The sequence below is a fragment of the Stenella coeruleoalba genome, assembly GCF_951394435.1.
Source record: "Stenella coeruleoalba genome assembly, chromosome: 19".
Lineage (NCBI taxonomy): Eukaryota > Metazoa > Chordata > Mammalia > Artiodactyla > Delphinidae > Stenella > Stenella coeruleoalba.
In genome coordinates, this window is record NC_137165.1 from 55,698,188 (window position 1) to 55,719,500 (window position 21,313).

The 21,313-nt window shown below is 45.0% G+C and overlaps 1 protein-coding gene across 4 annotated transcripts; it reads right to left on the reverse strand.

Moving 5' to 3' along the window:
• Window positions 1–646: 646 nt before the first annotated feature.
• Window positions 647–21,046, reverse strand: MTNAP1 (mitochondrial nucleoid associated protein 1). 4 transcript variants are annotated; one of them, XM_079904195.1, is made up of 6 exons: window positions 21,011–21,046; window positions 20,427–20,522; window positions 17,149–18,629; window positions 11,628–11,735; window positions 10,957–11,064; window positions 647–7,921 (listed from the first exon to the last, which is right to left on the reverse strand). In XM_079904195.1, the coding sequence occupies exons 3-6, from the start codon at window positions 18,602–18,604 to the stop codon at window positions 7,857–7,859; spliced, it is 1,737 nt and encodes a 578-aa protein (XP_079760321.1). In that variant the 5' UTR covers window positions 18,605–18,629; window positions 20,427–20,522; window positions 21,011–21,046; the 3' UTR covers window positions 647–7,856. The 4 variants fall into 4 exon arrangements, 3 of the variants coding, with proteins under 3 accessions (XP_079760321.1, XP_079760320.1, XP_079760322.1); XM_079904194.1 differs by lacking the exon at window positions 21,011–21,046 and adding an exon at window positions 20,613–20,934; XM_079904196.1 differs by lacking the exons at window positions 11,628–11,735; window positions 21,011–21,046 and adding an exon at window positions 20,613–20,934.
• Window positions 21,047–21,313: the final 267 nt, after the last annotated feature.

Consider the following 21,313-nt stretch of genomic DNA (forward strand, 5'->3'; position numbering starts at 1 on the left):
CACCCAGGCGGTAGCTGGATTTTGGCGTGGATTGTGGTGGGGCCTCTCTTGCTTAGTTCAAGTTCAGGATGTGAATGAAATAAGAGGCCACAAGAGGTGTTGGAAAAGCTGTTATTTCATTCCTATTATGTGTGACACTTCGCTGGAATTAACAGATGCAAGACTTTTAATTCGACCAAATCTCTGCAAAGTAGGTATAATCATCCCCATTTTACAGTCCGGACCAAGGAGGCTCCAATTAAGTCAGATAACCTGCCCAAGGACACACCTACTACCCATTTCACAGGTAAGTGTCTGGGAGAGGCAAATAACCAGAATAGAGGACTATTTTTTGAACATATTTTTGTTATGAAGAGTGGTAACAGTAATATGTAGGACGAACATGGCGGGGGTGGGGGGGGGGAGCAGGTACTGAGAGTAACTGGATAATCCGTAAATCAGGAAAAACAGGACCGAAAGAAATAGTAGCAGCAGATAGGGCTTCCCATAAAGTATAAAACACTCCACTGATAATACAAAATGATTTATTCTTAATAGCTGAATATTTTAATATATATAGAAAAAAGGCAGTGTTTCAGGTATCATCACTCAGGATTAAACTCAAGTAGGTAGCAGAGATAACCCACCTTACACAGACCATGCACATGACAGCAGGGTGTCCAGACGTGCCTGTGAATGTTTGCAGCCTCCAGTAACCGAACCTTCCCGGTAAATCTTCGAGGATGGAGAGAAGCCTGGGTACCACCGTTAACTCTCCTGCAGGGTGGATGGGAATTCTCAGGCTGCGTTTCTACACACATTGCTGGAAGCCGTGTTTGGGAAGGCACGTGGCTGCCCTGGAAGCAGAATCTGAGCACTGCTGTTTACCCAGGGAAGCTCCCACCAGTGCCAGGGAAGATGTGGAGCACAATTTAAGAGACAGAATGTAGGAGGCTGTTCAAAACGGAACAGCATGGTAAGAGCATTCCAGACTTCTCTCCTGGCTTTGTGGAGACACGAGCTCCTCTCTCCTGGCTGAAGCACACTGGCTTTGCATGGAGCAGAGCCTCACTCATGGACAACTCCAGCTTTGAAAAGAACCTCTAGTCTTCCTAAGGAAGCCTGGAATCTGCCAGGTCACATAAATGGGTGGGCCTGGCTGTGCAAACAAACTTACGTCGTAGTATGAACAACAAATGCATCCTCGTAAGGCAAGTTTACAATATTGCGAACTGGAGCCAAGAGGCATATCCCTGGATCATGCTGCGTTTGTTTAGATCTGAATCTAAGAAAAGAATCAGTTATCAGCTGACCTTAACTCTCAAACTATTTTGAACATTACTAAGAAATCACTAAAAGACTCGATAAAAGGTCGTCAAGGATTTCCCTACCTCAGATGGCAGCAATGCGTAGATAGGGAAACCTTTCCCTGTTACTTTGTGGACGTAATCAAATAATTCCAGAATCTGGACAAACTTCAGACGGCTTTTTCAAAGTCACCCACATCATTTTAAGAATCAATGCTCAGCTCATCGGCACAGGCACATTCCTGGGGTCAAGGTGGAGCTGGTCTGGGGCTGTCGACTGCTGTCTCTCTCTCAACGTACAGCTGCCAAGCATCTCTGCCGAACACCAGATGAGGACACCAAGGCACAGAGAGGTTAAGTCACTTGCTCAAGGTCACAAAGATCGTTTACACAGACATTCGCACTGGAAGCCCAGAAAAAAGAGATAATTAAGTACATTCCACAACAGAAACTGAAGAGTAACTATTCCTTAGGTGATGTTAAATACGTTGGTACCTACAACTGAAAATGCTATTTTGGTTGGAACAAAAACAGACTGGGAGATATCAGAGATCAAGGCCCTGCTAAACTTGATCACTTCATTCTGATGGCTTACCAGCAGGAGAAAGCCATTCAGACTAGAGACAAGATGGCAGAGTAGAAAGGACCTTGAGCTCACCTCCTCTCACGAGCACACCAAAATCACAAATAACTGCTGAACAAACATTGATTAAAAAAAGACTGGAACCTACCAAAAAAGATATCCTACATCCAAAGACAAAGAAGGAAGCACAACGAGATGGTAGGAGGGGGTGCAACTGTGACACAATCAATTCCCACACCACCTGAGGGGGTGACCCAGAGACTGGAGAATAATTTTATCACAGACTTCCTCCTAGAAGAGTGAGAGTTCGGAGCCCCACATCAGGCTCCCCAGCCTGGGGGTCTGGCAGCGGAGGAGGAGCCCCCAGAGCATTTGGCTTCGAAAGCCAGCGGGGTTTGACTGCAGGAGCCCCACAGGAGTGAGGGAAACAGAGAGACTCCACTCTTGGAGGATGCAGAGCACCAGGACCCAGGACGAAAGCAGTGACTTCGTAGAAGCCTGGGCCAGACCTACCTGGGCAGCCCTCTTGCTTGGCTAATTAGCACCAACACCTGGGCCCACCCAACAGCCTACAGGCGCCAGTGCTGGGAGGCCTCAGGCCAACCAACCAACCAACCAACACAGAGGGAACACAGCCCCACCCATCAGCAGACAGGCTGCCTGAAAACTCCCTGAGCCCACAGACACCTCTCAACGTGCCCCCTGTTACAGCCCTGCCCCACCCAGAGGGCAGACACTGGCCCCTCCCACCAGGAAGCCTGCACAAGCCTCTAGACCAGCCTCACCCACTGCGGGCAGACACCAGAAGCAAGAAAACTACAATCTTGCAGGCTGCGAACCGAGGCAAAGAACTTGGGAAAAGAATGCATGCAGAGTGAGGAGCTACAAGAAGTTTTAAGAAAGAGAAGATAGAACAACCAGAGTTGAGAATACAATAACTGAAATGAAAAATACACTAGAAGGAATCAATAGCAGAATAAATGAGGCAGAAGAAGGAGTAAGTGAACTGGAAGACAGAATGGTGGAGATCACTGCTGTGTAACAGAATAAAGAATGAAAAGAAATGAGGACAGTTGAAGAGACCTCTGGGACAACATCAAAGGCACCAACATTCACATTATAGGGGTCCCAGAAGAAGAAGGAGGAGGAACATGCCGAGACACACAATAATAAAAATGACAAAAATTAAAGATTAAGAGAAAATATTAAAAGCAACAAGGAAATTCTCATAAGGTTATCAGCTGATTTTTCAGCAGAAACTCTGCAGGCCAAAAGGGAGTGGCACAATATAAAGTGATGAAAGGAAAAAAGCTAAAACCAAGATTACTCTACCCAGCAAGGCTGTCATTTAGATTTGACAGAGAAAGCAACAGCTTAAGGACTGGCACCACCAAACCAGCTTTAGAACAAATGCTAAAGCAACTTCTCTAGGCGGGAAACAAACATGTGGAGGCTAAACAATATGCTTCTAAACAACCAATGGATCACTGAGGAAATCAAAAAACACCTAGAGACAAACGAAACCTAAAACACAAGGATCCAAAACCTACGGGATGCAGCAAAAGCAGTTCTAACAGGGAAGTTTATGGTGATACAAGCTCACCTCAGGAAACAAGAAAAGTCTCAAACAACCTAACCTTACACCTAAAGCAACTAAAGAACAAACAAAATACAAAATAGGTAGAAGGAAAGAAATCATAAAGGTCACGGAAGAAATAAATAGACTAATAAAACAAAAAGATCAATGAAACTAAAAGCTGATTCTTTGAAAAGATAAACAAAATTGCTAAACCTTTAGCCAAACTCATAAGAAAAAAAGGGATAGGGCCCAAACCAAAAAAATTAGAAATGAAAAAGGAGAAGTTACAACTGACGTAAGAGACCACTACAAGCAACTCTATGCCAATAAAATGGACAACCTAGAAGAAATGGACAAATTCTTAGAAAGTTACAGTCTCCCAAGACTGTACCAGGAAGAAACAAAATATGAACAGGCCAATTACAAGTACTGAAATTGAATCTGTGATTAAAAAACTCCCCCAAAATAAAAGTCCAGGACCAGATGGCTTCACAGGCAAATTCTATTGAACATTTAGAGAAGAGTTAACAACCATCCTTCTGAAACTATTCCAAAAAACTACAGAGGAACGAACACTTCCAAACTCATTCAATGAGGCCACAATCACCCTGATACTAACACCAGACAAAGATACCACAAAAAAAGAAAATTACAGGCCAATATCACTGATGAACACAGACGCAAAAATTCTCAACAAAGTACTAGCAAATTGACTCCAACAGTACATTAAAAGGATCATACACCATGATCAAGTGGCATTTATCCCAGGGATACAAGGATTTTTCAATATCTGCAAATCAATCAGTGTGAAACAGCACATTAACAAATTGAAGAATAAAATCCATATGATCACCCCAATAGACGCAGAAATAGCTTTTGATAAAACGCAACATCCATTGACAATAAAAACTCTCCAGAAAACGGGCACAGAGGGAACCTACTTCAAGATAATAAAGGCCGTATATGACAAACCCACAGCTAACAGCACACTCAATGGCGAAAAGCTGAAAGCATTTCCTCTAAGATCAGGAACAAGGCAAGGATATCCACTCTTGCCACTTTCATTCAACATAGTTTTGAAAGTACTAGCCACTGCAATCAGAGTAGAAAAAGAAATGAATCCAATTTGGAAAAGAAGTAAAACTGTCATTGTTTGCAGATGACATGGTACTATACACAGAAAATCCTAAAGACTCTAACAAAAAACTGCTAGAGCTCATGAATGAATTTCGTAAACTTGCAGGATACAAAATTAATACACAGAAATCTGCATTTCTAAACACTAACGATGAAAGATCAGAAAGAGAAATAAAGGAAACAATCGCATTTACCATCGTATCAAAAATAATATCGGGTTGGCCAGAAAGTTTGGTAAGATGTTACGGAAAAACCCAAACGAACTTTTTGGCCAACCTAATAAAATACCTAGGGATAAACCTACCTAGGGAAGGAAAAAATCTGTACTCTGAAAACTAAAAGACACTGATGAAAGAAATCAAAGATGACACAACTGATGGAAATATATACCATGTTCTTATATTGGAAGAATCAATATTGTCAAAATGGGGCTTCCTTGGTGGCGCAGTGGTTGGGAGTCCACCTGCCGATGCAGGAGACACGGTCTGGGAAGATCCCACATGCTGTGGAGCAGCTGGGACCGTGGGCCATGGCCGTTGAGCCTGCGCTCTGCAACGGGAGAGGCCACAATGGTGAGAGACCCACGTCACACACACACACACACACAATATTGTCAAAATGACTATACTACCCAAGGCAATCTATAGATTCAATGCAATCCCTATCAAATTACCAGTGGCATTTTTTGCAGGGCTAGAACAAAAAATTTTACAATTTATATGGAAACACAAAAGACCTCAAATAGCCAAAGCATGGAAGAGTAAAAGCAATTTTGAGAAAGAAAAACAGAGCTGGAGGAATCAGCTTCCCTGACTTCAGAGTATACTATAAAGCTATAGTCATCAAAACAGTATGGCACTGGCACAAAAGCAGAAAGATAGATCAATGGAACACGACAGAAAGCCCAGAAATAAACCCACGCACCCATGGTCAATTAATCTATGACAAAGGAGGCAAGAATATACAATGGAGAAGATCTCTTCAGTAAGTGGTGCTGGGAAAACTGGACAGCTACATATAAAAGAATGAAATTAGAACATTCTCTAACACCACACACAAAAATAAACTCAAAGTAGGTTAAAGACCTAAGTGTAAAACTGGATACTATAAAACTCCTAGAGAAAAACATAGGCAGAACACTCTTTGACATAAATTGCAGCAGTGTCTTTTTGGATCTGTCTTATAGAATAATGAAAATATAAACAAACAAATGGGACCTAATTAAACTTAAAAGTTTTTGCACAGCAAAGGAAACCATAAACAAGAAGACGACCTACAGAATGGGAGAAAATATTTGTAAATGATGCAACCAACAAGGGATTAATCTCCAAAATACACAAACAGCTCAATATCCAAAAAATAAACAACTCTATCAAAAAATGGGCAGAAGATCTAAATGGACATTTCTCCAAAGAACACATACAGATGGCCAAAGGCACATGAAAAATGCTCAACATGGCTAATTATTAGAGAAATGCAAATCGAAACTAGAATGAGGTATCACCTCACACTGGTCAGAATGGCCATCATCAAACTCTACAAATAATAAATGCTAGAGGGAATTCCCTGGAGGTCCAGTGGTTAGCACTCCATGCTTCCACTGCAGGGGGCCCAGGTTAGATCCCTGGTTGGGAAACTAAGATCCCACATGCCACGGGGCAGCTAAGCCCACGTACTCTAGAGCCTGTGTGCCACAAGTAGAGAGAAGCCCACACACCGCAACGAAAGATCCCCATGCCGCAACTAAGACGCGATGCAGCCAAAAAAACCCAAAAAACAAAAAGGATCAGTACAGATAAAGTAATTGTGAATCTATTAAGGTGTTGATTAAAAAATAAAAAGAATGTATTTTAAAAAATAAATGCTGGAGAGGGTGTGGAGAAAAGGGAACCCTCTTGCACTGTTGGTGGGAATGTAAATTGGTACAGCCACTATGGAGAACAGTATGGAGGTTCCTTAAAAAACTAAAAATAGAGCTACCATATGATCCTACAATCCCATTCCTGGGCATATATCTGGAGAAAACCATGATTTGAAAAGATACATGTACCCCAATGTTCACAGCAGCGCTATTTACAATAGTCAGGACATGGAAGCAACCTAAATGTCCACTGACAGAGGAATGGATAAAGAAGATATGGTACATATATACAATGGAATATTACTCAGCCATTAAAAAGAACGAAGTAGAGCTTGCCTGGTGGCGCAGTGGTTGAGAATCTGCCTGCCAATGCAGGGGACACGGATTCGAGCCCTGCTCTGGGAAGATCCCACATGCCACGGAGCAACTAGGCCCGTGAGCCACAGCTACTGAGCCTGCACGTCTGGAGCCTGTGCTCCGCAACGAGAGAGGCCGTGACAGTGAGAGGCCCGCACACCGCGATGAAGAGTGGCCCCCGCTCGCCGCTACTAGAGAAAGCCCTCTCACAGAAATGAAGACCCAACACAGCCAAAAAAATAAATAAATTTATAAAAAAAAAAAAAAAAGAACGAAATAATGCCATTTGCAGCAATGTGGATGGACTTAGGAGATGATCATACTAAGTAAGTCAGACAGAGAAAGACAAATATATGATATCGCTTATATGGGGAATCTACAAAAAATAAATGATACAAATGAACTTATATATGAAACAGAAAAAGACCCACAGACGTAGAAAACAAATTTATGGTTACCAAAGGGGAAAAGGGCGGGGGGAGGGAGGGGTAAAGTAGGAGGTTGGGATTCACAGATACACACCACTCTATATAAAATAGATAATCAACAAGGACCTACTTGTAGCACAGGGAACTCTATTTGAAATTTTGTAATAAACTATAAGAGAAAGGTATCTGTAAAAGAATACGTATACATAAAACGATAGCATCATCATGCTGTACGCCTGAAACTAACACAACATACCAGGCAATAAGCAGCAGATATCCCTTCAGGACTGATGGGTCATTAAGTAGTTCGTTTTTCTCATTAAAGAACTTATTTTCAGAGATGTAAAGTATTCACTGTGATCTAACCGAGTTAAACCCTTTCATGATGTTTTAGCATTCTGATTGCAACAAGTGGCGCTAGTTTACTTACAGTTAGGGACAAAAATGATCTTGATGACAACCCTGGGGGGCTGTGAGCTTACTCCTGCCGTCACCACTGCACTCACATGCTGTGGGGAGCTGAGGGGGCAACACTCAGGCACTTAGGTACTGAGTCCAGAAAGGCTTCTCCTCCTGAAACGCGTTTCCTAACTAAATGCTTCAGAGCGGAGATCCCCAGTCCTCTTCATCCCTCCGACACAGGAGCCCGTGAGGTGTCCTGTCCATCTGGGGCAGGGCTTGGCACGCTTTCTGTAAAGGGCCAGAGAATAACCATTTTCAGCTTTGCAGGGTCTATGGTCTCTGTTGCAACAACTCAACTCTGCCACTGCAGTGTGGAAGCAGCCACAGCCATCACCTAACCAAAGACGCAGGGCTGTGTCCCACGGAGACTTTATTTACAAAAAATAGGCCACATGCTGGCTTGTGTCTGTGGGCTGTCGTGGTCTGCTGACCCCTGGGCTCAAGGGGATTGGGGAAGAGGACATAGCTGAGAGGTCATTCTCACCTACCTTTGTACCCTGAGCATTTCTGATCTAGAGTAAGGCAAAGGGGCAGGTGCAGGGAGACCCCTCCCTGACCGTGTCTCTTACAGGGCATTTACAAAGAAAGACCACAAAGCCTTTCCTAAAGGCAAGATACTGTTTTTGGAGTTCTGAAAATTCTGTCATATTAAACTAAAATAACTGCCTCTAGTATACTCTTCCTCAACCGTGAATTCTTCCTTATGGAGAATTCTAGCACACCTTTTCCTTAACCATAAGAATTTGATGCAGAATTAAATTACTCCCACTGGGGATAATTAGAGAGGCGGAGGGGGGGACAGGGGGCTGAAGAACAGAAAAGGGAGATACAGCAGAAGATAAGTCAGCATCGAGTTCTGGGAAGAGAGAAGGAAGAGGTGTGCAAATACATGAACGCTGGCCTTAGAACAGCACACCTGCTTTTTCATAGTTTTGAAGGAGCTGGGACAAAAGAGGGACTGAACACATGTATTTTGGCCTGAGGATATTACAAGCAAAGGGAAGATACAGACAGACCCATCGACTTACTGATAGGGGCATATTGCTATCTGATATGTAATCAACCTCTGATGTTGGAAAAGAGGTTGAAAACCGTTATCCATCTGTGAGATCTACATTACATTTCCCTGAAGCCTTTGTAAGTACCCAAGTTATTCTCTAGGGGCCAAAGCAGAAAATTAGAAAAATATGGAATATTCTGATGAGGGAAGAGACATAAAAACCCCACCAGCCAAAAACAACCCAAACAAAGTGGGAGGAATATTTGAGTATTGCACTGAAATTCTTGGGAAGGGATAGGGGTGGAGTTCTGAAAAGCTTCCAAGAAGAGACGATAAGCAGAAACCATTTGCTCACTATTATACTCACTTAAGATGTGGAAAAGGTGATTTAGGCTTCTGTTTAGTGTGCTGCTTTAATTAGCTTAAAATATAACCTGCCAAGGATTTTTCAGAGGCTCACCTGCAACTCTGAACCCACCCTCTGCATTTATGTTTCTGACACCTGCCAAGATGTGGTCAAGGACCCAGAAGAGCCTAACCATTTCCAAGGGGAGGGGTCTGATGTGTGCTGATCTCCTGCCACTTCACATACTATTCTGTACCAGTGTACATGTAGCCGAGTATCTAGTGGAGATGAACAGTAAAATGCCAAGATATAGAGCATAAGTTTAGAGAGAAAGATTTAAAATTGAGATATGAGCTATTAGGAAATAGCTATTAAAAAATTTTAATGATGAACTCTGCCATCTTCTTGTCTCCTTGAATAACATCAGCCTTTATGATTAAACAAACTGAAGTTTTTTCAGTAACTCTGTCACTTTTGAGAACAAGCCAAAAGAAATATCCAGACAGAACCAGATCTGTCCACATTAAAAAACTGGCTTCCTACAGAGTTGCTAGATTCCAGTAATTTTATTCTTTTCACGCTCTCCCCTGCCCCTAGTACGTTTCCACTGTTAACTTCGCACCGCAGCCATCTCCACCGTTCCTGCCTTGGAGCGCCAAAGCTTTCTTACGTGGTCCAGGTCAATGCTACTTACACCAGCGCTGCAGCTCTTACGATAAACACAAGGATCTAGGAGGCCATTCTGTTGACTGTTTCTACGTCTTGACTCTACAGATCATTCTGTTATATTTTTGTTTTATAAATTTAGAAGTAAAGTCTTAAGCAAAACGAGAAGTTTCTGTCTCACTTTCTTCAGTCTCAATTTAGAGATGTGAAAAATAACCTCAAGCATCACCTAAATGGTCTCCTTCAGGCGGGCAGAACTTTCAGGGAAGGCTTTTTCCCTGTGGAAGAAATGACTTGGGATTTTAGGCATCTCCGTTTATGCGGGGATGATCAGAAAGGAATTCCTCTTTCTCACCGACGGCCATGCATATTAGACGAGGGCCAGCAGCTATGCCCTGCTAGTCAGGATGGAAGAGTTTGGTGCAGACACATTCCCGCTGCTTGACCTGCGCCCTATGTACTGGTACTGAATTAGCCAACAAATCCAGTTAGAGTCAAATCTGACATTTTAGAAGCTTGTGAATTCTACTGGCCTCCAGTGTTCATGATTATCTTACACTTTTACACTGAAAATTTTCATCTGGAAAGCGTCTGGGTTTTTTTGTTTTTAAATTGTGGAAGAATACTGGGCTATTTCTGTTTTTTTTCTTTCATAAAACAATACTTTAAAAAATGAGCAAAAGTTATCTGGAACTAAAAGAGCAATGAAATCTAGGCATTTTCCTTCTGGTAAGAGTTGGAGTAAGCTGAAACGCGTCACTAGAAAGGTGTTGTGCTTTTAATGTTAAAAGTGGAGTAAATAAAACAGCTCTAAGCCTTTAGACACACGGATGAGTGACAGCTGTATTTTGCTTCTCCTCCTCTCTTTTGGGGTATAAAGCTATTTGGCTTCAATCCTAAAAGGAAGCTCTTACATAGCAATTAAAAAGTCACCTTGGAGAAGAGCCCTGATCTTCTAACAGGCAAATAGCTTTAAGGAGAAAACACAAAGCTTTCCAGATCTCCAGTGACAATTTTAAATGGAGCATAACAGCAGTTATGTAAATTCTAGTCAAATCTTATAAAGGCCACTATAACCAAAACCTCCACTAAAAAAACCTCCAAAAGAACCCTCTCAGGCAACAGCTCATTCTCTAGGGCATGTCAGATAATGCAAAACTGAAAAACAAAAAAGCAGTTGGGAAAATCCCTTGGAGGTGCCTATAATGGGATGTGACCTGTAATTTAGGCTAAAAATAGAGAAAGGCTTACTCAGATGCTTGAAGCTCCAGCTACAACAAAGGACGAAGCACCCTGTGAAGAGCATCACGATGCCACCGACTCCTCTGTTCTGCACGGTGGTGCGACACCTGATCCAGCCTGTTCAAAGAGAAGCAGGTCTCACTGTTAGAGGCAAAGGCCCCTAGGGGCCCTTATCTGTGAGGACTCAAGTTACCCGGTTAGCTTAGGCAAAGGAATTGCAAAGAATTTACATACCACTATATTGCACGTATGATGAAAAGGCTAAAACCCAAAGACCTTAATTTTAATAAATTTAAATTAGTCACTCTTATTTTGGGGAGTTTGGTTAAAGTCTTTCGTGGGGAGGAGATGAATACAGCTGGTCTAGTTGAGGTTGTGCCTTCCTGGCTTGGGGACAATCAACGTGGGGAAGGCAGAGACGGGCGCGCGGCAGAGAGGCAGGGGTAAGTCCTGAATAAATGAAAGCTGCTCGATAAGTGGTAGCTGCTATTATTAGCTTCGGTGCTTTTAATTACATGAGCCTCCCGGATGAAAACAGCCAGGCAGGAGAGCAGTAAGACTACAAGGGTGTCCTCTTCTCTTTCTCGAGCCTGCTGTAACAGCCATGGCTAAAGGAAGAGAAAGTTCTCCAAATGCCTGGAACCAGCAACAGAGCCCAGCAGTCGTGATTCCAGCCTCACCTGTTTGGACAGCTCCCAAGAGCCTCCTTAGAGAAAAGCTGGAGGTTGTGAGCCTGGCCGGGGCTTCCAAACTTCTTACCGCCGTCGAACTTCTTTCCAACAAAGGAACTAGGGTTCCAAACAGTCACTGTGATAATTCATTTAAATCCATCCTCTTCCCCAACACTCAGTGCCCAAGGTTCCCAGGGCGAGGCTGCAGGAAAGGTATATTCTAAATAGGTGGATTAATGTCTGCCTTGGGCTGCGGCTAACTGGTAACCACTGAAGGTCAAAGCTGTCTATTCCACATCAAGAAAAGGTTCTTCGACAGACTAAGGGACCCTGGGGATCAGGACCTAGATCCATTTCCAATCCGATGAATACAGTGCCCAGATGATCCAGGGATACATACTTAATGAAATGAATCATTTATACTTCCTCTCACCTGCTAAACATCTTATTAGCAAAAAGTATGACTTTCTACTGTCACGTTAATTATTGCTACTTGTCACTACAACAGTCGACAAGCCAGCTCTATCAGCCCAGCCCAGCACGACTGCTGACCAGCACACTTCTTATTTATGTTCAATACATGAATAACTATAAAGTAGAACCAGAAAGGGTTTAGGCTATGTATTTACATTTTCCCTGCCCCTGTTATCTTCCATGTTTAATGACAGGCAGGGAATCTCTACTATTGCTGATTCTCTGGTCTTGGTTCGGTTCATTAGGATAAATTAAGCAAATATTTACAACGGGTTTAGCAGGTGTGGTAAAAGTTGCTGTGGATGTAAAAACACTACCCAAGGGCTTCCCTGGTGGCGCAGTGGTTAAGAATCCTCCTGCCAATACAGGGGACATGGGTTCGAGCCCTGGTCCAGGAGGATCCCACGTGCCGTGGAGCAACTAAGCCCGTGCGCCACAACTACTAAGCCTGCGCCCTAGAGCCCGCGAGCCACAACTAGTGAGCCTGCGCGCCTAGAGCCCGTGCTCCGCAACAAGAGAAGCCACCGCAATGAGAAGCCCGCATGCAGCAACGAAGACCCAACGCAGCCAATAAATAAATAAATACATTTAAAAAACAAAACAAAAAACCGCACCTCACACGGATACCCTACTGATGGAAATCCTGGTTTCACGTTAGAGAACAGCCTTTATTTAGCTGTTTCTTGGCCTTTAAAAACCCATGACCTATAAAGTTTTCTCACTTGACCTTCTGGTAACCCCGTCAGCCATATTTTGCTTTTTGTAATTACACAAAGTTTTTTTTTCCCCAAACCACCTTCTCCCCTGCCACAATTTGAGAACAGCCCACTGCTGGGTCTGAGGCACCTGCACCAGGGTCATCACCTCCAGGAGCAGTTCTCAAACTTGGCTGACCTTCAGTGACACCGAGGAAGCGTCTGAAAATACAATTCTGAGGCCTCGCTTCAGAATCAATCTCTGGGGATGATGCCTAGCAATCTTTACTCTTAAAAAAAAAAAAATGACCACGTGAAACTGTTAACTGTCCAGATTTGGGAACCGAGGACCTAGATCTCTTACACTTTCAGCCCCAAAGCCAAGGCACCTGAATTCTGTAAAGGCCCAGCCAGCCCTCCCAGCTGAACGCTCTGAAGGCGACTGGGACTCTGAGAGGTTTCCTTTGAACGAAGTCCTCTATTGCTGAGAGCTCTCAGACCCTGGTACTTGTTGAGTCTCCTGAGATTTAAATCTTGGACTTCTAAAATCTACTTTCCCTCAGGTCAGGAAAACTTACTCCTTCTGGTAGTGAGGTCCATGAGACTCTTTCTCCCTGAAGCTCAAAAGATTGCGCCTAGCGCTGCTGAATTCCATGAGCCCCATCCCGACTCCTGATTAACTGCAGCCCAGCTTGGTGGCATCCTCAGAACCCTCAGTCTGCCTCGGGATTTCCGAGCCTAGGCCCTCAAACCATAGCCATTTTTCATCGGCTGTGAGAGCTTCTGGTCCTACCTTGTTTCATCAAAATGAAGGCCCTAGGTGCCTTTCCAGCTGGTAGAATCACCTCACCTAAGTTTACTCAGGTACCTGATGCACGAGGACGAGCTGTATTTCCCCATGCAGGAAAGAAAACTGACGACATCCTGGAGCCCAACGGTCCAGTGCAAGAAACACTGCCCGGAAAACCTTGGCAAAGACCATCAGATCACATTAGAAACTGGATACTGGGCAAGTTACTCATCCTCTCTGAAACTCAGTTTCCTCGTCTGTAAAAGGGGATAATACCCATCTCCCAGAACTGGTATAAGATTCCTTAAGATAACTTAGGTAAACATGCAGGTATCACACCTGATATATAGTTAACTTAGTAACTCTTAGCTCACTGGCCCTGCCTTTAAGTATCAAAGGGATGAGTTGGTTTCCTGAGATAGAGGAGGAGTGGCCCATCAAAGGTTTTGCCTGAGTAAGGGCACATATAGCCCAAGCTCTCCTGCAATGACTGCTGGGAGGTCAGTCTGACCCTGCAGTCACTGGGGACAGTCACTGCCAGGTGAAGGTACAAAGCTGAGGAGCCACACTGCTTTTTTATCCTTGTAGACCTGACGGCCTTGAAGTCCCTGGCCAACTAAGCAATCAGGTCTTGACCTTAACTGAGATCCTAGGGTCTCCTCTAGTGTCTCCTGTTCATTTGGTAGCAGCATCCCAGTCTGGCCATTAATGGTGGAGCCAACTTCCAACAGTTTTTCAGTTTACAACAGAACTAGAGGCACAGTGATGGCTACACGTTCCCCGATACAGGAACCCAAACTAATCACACATTACAGACTGTGACCAATAAAAGAGAACAAAATCGCTTCTAGCCACTATCCTGGAAGAACTTACTATTAAAGGAAAACTTGTATTGTTCCCCCATATTCAATTTCACAAGCCTATTGATTTAGTAACATGGGTTACTGTTACCTCTTACCTTATTATTACTGTAATCTTGGGACCTATTAAAGGGAGTGTTACTAATAACTTAAATCAACCGTGATATTGGCCACTAGCTGCCCTAAAGTAAGCCTGAGGCTGAGTTTAAAGACCGTGGATGTACAAGCCAGACGGACCTGGATTTGAATCCCGACTGCCGCTTACTGGCGAACGTGGGCAAGTCACTGAGCCCGCTGAGGCTCAGACTCCTCGCCCACAACAGAGGGCAGTCTTTGGCAGTGACAGCCCCTCAGAACCCTCAGGAGGATTAAAGGAGATAATTACATCAGGCATCTCGCACAACGACCAGAAACCGCCATCACCTGATAAACATTCTTAGTTCCCTCCCTTTTCCCACTAAAATGAACTCACCTTCGCACTACAGAGGGTAGGACGGAATACAAAGAAGCCCTTCTACAAGCTAGAGATTTGCTATGGGCTGTGTGTGTTTACGCCACTGAAAACCACAGAGAAGCTCGCAGATATAAACAACACCTGTGTGTCTAGCTGTGGCGCATTTTCTACAACATGGTTGAGTGAAAGCTTTAAACTAGGCCTCAGGAAACGGGGTTCTACTTGCACCTCTACCACTTACTGGCATCACCACCTTGGACAAATCACTTATCCCCTGTGCCTGTTTCATCACCTGCAAAACAGAGAGAAAAGCACTCTGCCCACATCTCAGAGTGGTGAGGCCAAAATCAGAAGATAGGTGAAGCACCCTGAAAACCACAAAGCAACACAAATGTGAGTATATTAATTCTATGTTAAGATGGAGTAGGGACTTGATACTACAACTTTGTAAAGACAGTGAAGATGTTAGACCTGTTCGTAGAAAACCCGGTTAACCACTGAGGCAGCTGAAGGAAACGTAGCTTTAAGCTAGCAACCCTCTTAATACACGTCCATTTTGAAACCTTTAGAAAGGGATAATTAAAATACAAAAGAAAATGCTTGGGCTTCCCTGGAGGCGCAGTGGTTGAGAGTCCGCCTGCTGATGCAGGGGACACAGGTTCGTGCCCCGGTCCGGGAAGATCCCACATGCCGTGGAGCGGCTGGTCCTATGAGCCATGGCCGCTAAGCCTGCGCGTCCGGAGCCTGTGCTCTGCAACGGGAAAGGCCACAACAGTGAGAGGCCCGCGTACCGCAGAAAAAAAAAAAAAAAAAAGCTTTCCACAACAGCCAAACTGGGGCTTAGTGAATATGTGATCATTCACAAAAAAAAAACATAGTAGAGGGGAAAAATGTATCCTTTAGGAAGGGATAATACAAGCTTTTCTGCTGCAAGCCTATTCTGAGTGGCTTTGTGTCTCCTGTCAAAATAACCCGAAAGCACCAAAGAACACTAGGTAAGAAAGAGATGAAAAAAAAAAAAAAAGAAAAAAAAAAAAGAAAGAGATGGATGCTACTGTGACCACGCCTAACCACGCCCCTAGAGAACCCAAACAAAAAGAAGTAATCCAAAGCTTCTGGGGAGGAAAATGGAGACACTCTATGTTCCGTAACTAGAGAAGCAGTTCAGTAACTAAAGGTGAGAGCAGAAAAAAGCAAGGGCACTGAGGGGGCCGTAGGGAAGCTCTTGGCTCCTACCCGGGCCCCCGTCCTGCCCACTGCTGAACCCATTCCAGGCACCAGCAAGGAGCATCCAGGGAGCTTCGAAGAGACAGACTCACAATCCAATCAGTCTTGATGCCCAGCCTCTCTCCCCCAACCCTTCTTACCTAATCTCTCGTGTCTTGAGGCTCCATCTTTGGTCCTATTCTCTGCGGCCTAACTTCTCCAGGGCATGGATTTCTGCTCCCTCTTGGCTACACCCTCTGCTCCTGATCTTCACCAGCTCATCCCTGAGGCCCCACTTCCACCTGCCTTGACTGCCACCCCAGCCTGCCCCCAAAGACAAGAACCCCATCTGCTCTTCCCTTCTGTGCTACTTTATTTATTATTATTTTTTTGCAGTACGCGGGCCTCTCACTGTTGTGGCCTCTCCTGTTGCGGAGCACAGGCTCTGGACACACAGGCTCAGCGGCCATGGCTCACGGGCCCAGCCGCTCCGCGGCATGTGGGATCTTCCCGCACTGGGGCACGAACCCGTGTCCCCTGCATCAGCAGGCAGACTCTCAACCACTGCGCCACCAGGGAAGCCCCCTTCTGTGCTACTCTAAACTGCTAGATGCTGCATCTGACCACACGTCTGGGACCTATTTTCTGCCCAACCTGGTCCTGACTGAAATCCGAGCACAGCGCCTGTTCTGTTTAGGCAGACCCTCAAGTCTTCCTGTTTTTCCTGAGTCTCTTCAGCTTGAATACCCACCCAATTTCTAGAAGAGGCCATGCCTCTTCCAAATGTAGGCGGTCAACTGCTATCAGCATCACCGGCCAGCCTGTCGTAGTCCAGCCCTCACCTCTCGGCGGAGGGGAAGGGAGAGTGATAAACCCGTTATTACTGACCCCTGGGAGCAAGAAGCCACGTTCTGAGGACACTCACAAGTGCAGCGCACTGGAGTGCCCAGGTACGAGGAAGGTCAAGTGAGTGAGAATGTGGGCGCTCTGAACCTCACGGATTCAGAAGGCACAGAGCTGTCTGGATGAGCCTGGACGGGAGCGTGCTTACCTTGGGAGCAGCTTCCCCCCTGGGTACTGATGAGCGCAGGCTTCTGGGCCAATGCGCCCCAATGCGGAGGCTTCCCCGGCAACACCCCGAGTCCAAGATAACCCGGATAGAGCTCTGGAAACCACTCCAGCCCCAGGGAACTGGATAGGGTCTTTCTGTCAGTGGCATCGATCTGACCTGTGAAGGGGCCTTTAGAAGCGTGATGATGGGTTGAATGTGCAGAATGCTGGCCCCTGGGGTGCGATGCTGGTGGCCGACAGCCCGACTTGGGTGTCAGAGAAGCTTGTTCCTCACTCTTTGTCAATGCCGTCGTAGCAGGGACTTGATTACGGCTGCAGGCTTCTGCCTTCTCTTCTTGGAGAAATTTCATAGCCAGAGAGGCAAGACTTTGATTACGTGACTGTGATACAGAGAGAAGCTCACTGCAATTTGTCCCCGTTGGCGTGAGCAACTCTAAATTGGGGCCTTCACCTCGAGATTTCCTCTCCATGACTGAATCATCGCTCACGGCAGCCCACTCCTGCATTTCTGTTGCAAATGCGCTTTTCTCTGCATTTCCTTGGCTCCCACATGCCTCTGCTCCAAGGTCAAGTCCTTTTCCCTGGTTCTCCTTGACCTGGACTTTACCTAACGGGCTAACTTTAAAAGCTGCAATTTGTGATTCTGTGTTCTTTTCCCAAGTCCCAGAGTCTCTAGTAGAGACTCCCAAGAGGTGATCCCCGGCCTTGGAATCTCTCTCACTGCTTGATGATGTGCTTACCCTTTCAACCCCGTAATTGAGATTCGTGGGAGAACTGTGATAATCGCCCAGAGGCATATCTAGTAATTTTATGAGAAGGTTCTGTCTTGGGGCATCCACTCTGTCCAATCTTAAATCAGCAGAAGCAGCTTGTACATCATTAGGAAAGGCCGAAGAATATTTCCTATCTTGATTTGACAGAGAAGGTTCCATTGGGCCAAGAGCTAAAGAAGCTTCAGTCTCTGAAGGGTTATTTCTACTTTCCCCTGATTTAGACAAGTCTTCGGCAAGCTCTTTTTTAGGAGTGGTGTTTTCTGATGCAGAAAACTGAGCTGTAGTTTCTTCCTGGGAAGTAATCTTCTGTTCAGTATTTTTTAGCATTTTGAGGGAGGGTTGAATTTGATTCTTGAAGTCTTTATCAGCCTTTGTATTACTTGTTTTTTCCAAACCAACAGATAGTCGTGGAGAGGACTTAACTGTCTGTTGTTCTGATCTGTCCCCTTTCAGTTCAGGATTTCTTTTCTTACTATCTGTCCCTAACCCTTTCTCTTTTGCTTTAACTGAGTCTCTGATTGGCCCTTTGATTTTTTTAGCACGTGCGAGTGTAGCCGGCTTGGACTGACAAACAGCAGGCACAGCTGGTCCTATCATCTTACAGTACGGAAGATGGGATTTTAATCGTTTAAATGGCTTCTTACAGTAAGGACACACTTCCATTCTGGGTGGAATAGCTCTCCTAGTCCTGAAAAAGAGAAATGTGAGGTTACGGGGAGCACACAATCCATACAGTAAATACTAATACTTTATTTAGGTGTTGTAGCTTTTAAATTCATTTGAAAGAAGCTAGGTTGAAGGACGTTTTAAAAAATTTCTTTTGACCCATTCTTTTTCTTCCACAGGTAGAAAACAGACATAGTTGGATTTTAAGATCAATATTCCTGGCTCCATTTCTGCTTGGTATTTCACACTTCTTAAAGTCTCTTAGGAATCAGTCATTACAAAAGACAACCAAAGAGGTTTTTCAACATCCCTAACTAGGAGGTGAGCCGGACCAAAAAACTTAAGTCTAGTGAATTAATGCTTAGTGGAAGGAAGAGATGTCCAGAATGCCAATCAGATAAAATGCCAATAAAATGTTTGCTATTTAACATTGTAGCAAGTCAACTGGATAGCACATGAGTATAAAGAAACTGTTATAAACCCTTAAACACATCATTCAAGGGAAGAATGGTGAAGAGTGAAAAACTCAGGCTGGGATTCCAAGGTGGCTTAGACTAGTATTTCCAGAGTGATATACAGAAGATCCACTGGGGCAAGAAAAAATATTAGAGCTTCTATTGTCTAAGCATGAAAAACGAAATGCTACTGACATTTAACGCACTAGTAATAAGCATATATGCATACACATACACAGAAGTACAGCGAATGCACAAATAATACATAAGTGGAGGCGACATGGTCCCCCATTTTTTACTTGCAGTATGTAGTACAATGGATTAAGGACAAATTTGTCTAGTTTGACACTTTTGTGAAATTTATGCCACATAAAAACATTTAAAAAACTTTACACCATGTACCACTGCTGCCTCTATTATTCTCTCCAGTCAGGAAAAGGAAGTATTTCATTCCAAAGCTCAGATGAGTTAATTCTGTTTACACTTCTTATTCTATCAAGTTCCAGAGGGCAGGGAACAGGTGGACCCTGTGCACAGCTGTATTCTCAGAACCGAGCACTGGGCCTGGCCCTGGCCAATCCGTCAGACCAACCGACCCACCTTATCTTACATGAAGTCACGCAAAAACACACCAACAAAAAAACTCACAAAAAACAAAACCGTCTTCTGCCAATAGACTTTACAGCAACTATTCTTACTTTGGAGGTACCCCTTTGACAATATAATAAAAGTTAGGGACTGTTTATTTCCAAAAATACACACAACGGAAGCCAGTCCAAGGGCCTTAGGCTAACGACTTTAGAAGAGACCTGTTAGAGGCATGTGCTTCCACACCGTGCCATCCTCACGCTTAATCCTACTGAGATCTTTCCCGCACCCTTGAACAGTAACGTCTCATCAGGGATGCCTTAATGTTACCGAGTTCAAGCTCACCCGCTCACCGCAGGACAGGCCAATAAACCGAGAGATGCGTTCTTGGGGCGAGGACTAGGGAATTTGTTTCAAGAGCTGCGGCAGACTGAGATGGGGGACTCGCGTCCCAAAGAACCATCTTGCCTGAGTTAGAATTCAGGCATCCTTTATACTAAAAGGGAAGGGAGTAAAGCCGAACATTTCCTGGAGTTCCCATCAGCCTCCAGAGGGGGTGTGTTAATTTCTTCCTTCCTGCAGTGATTCACAGGTGGGCCTGGTCAGGCTGTTTCCTCTGAGCTAAACAAAGGTATTTTAGCTTCATGCTCATGACCTGGGAGGCAGGGTTCCCAGAGATGGGCCATTAGGTGTAATTTAAGCTTACAGGCAACATCCATTTAGTGATTAACTTGTAAGAGAATACAAAGGTTCTTCCCTATTAAATGCTTTCTTACCAAAGCTTTTCTAGAAAGATACTGATTTTGCGGTTGTTTCTCCTGGATGAGCAGGCCTCGCTCTCCGTTCTCCAGTTGCGATTTTAATGTCGGCCTCTGAAAAACACAATCAGGGAAGTCACTCGACAGCACATACAATGAATAAATGCGGCAAAGTGCTGGGGCAAATTCAAATAACCGAGTCACCTGTAGGGAGGGCAGTGCTACCTCGGTGTTCCAGAAAGCAGACTTGACCACCCTCCTGGGCACAGGGCGGACCTCAAAGTTAGGATAATCTTCGCCCGCCGCTCCTGCGCTCTCCAGCGGACTTCCCCGCCCCCAGCAGTACTATCTAGCGTACCCCCCTGCCCGTAACGTTTTCACGAAAGCAGTCCTGCTGCTTCCTGGTTGGGGCCTCCCCGCAGCCCCGCAGCCCCCCAGCCCCAGGCGCCGGAGCCGCTGGGGCGCCTAAGGGGGCGGAACCTTCGGCTTCAGGAAGCCCTCCCCCCACTCTCCTCTTGTCGCCACATTCGTCCCCAGACCGACGGCGGAGGCCCTAGGAAACATCCCCGCCCGTGGAAACTCCCCCCACAGCAGCACCTCACCTCGCAAGACAGATAAGACCACGAAGCCCCGCGCCAGGCCCCCACCCCAACCCGCCCCCAGCGCAGCCCACGCGCCGCTTCCCAACTCTCAGTCCTGGGACCCGGGGCAGGCCGTCCGCACCACTGCCTGATGCTTCTCAGCTATTTAAAAAAAATTGTGACCTCACAGGGATTTAACTCAAATACTTGTATCATATTATTCTGATATAGTTTAATTTAATTTAAACCTGGCTTGACTCTTAAGGTATCCCCGCTCGGCTGCGAACAGGCGAAAGCTCGGGCGACCTCTAACGAGGTCCTCTC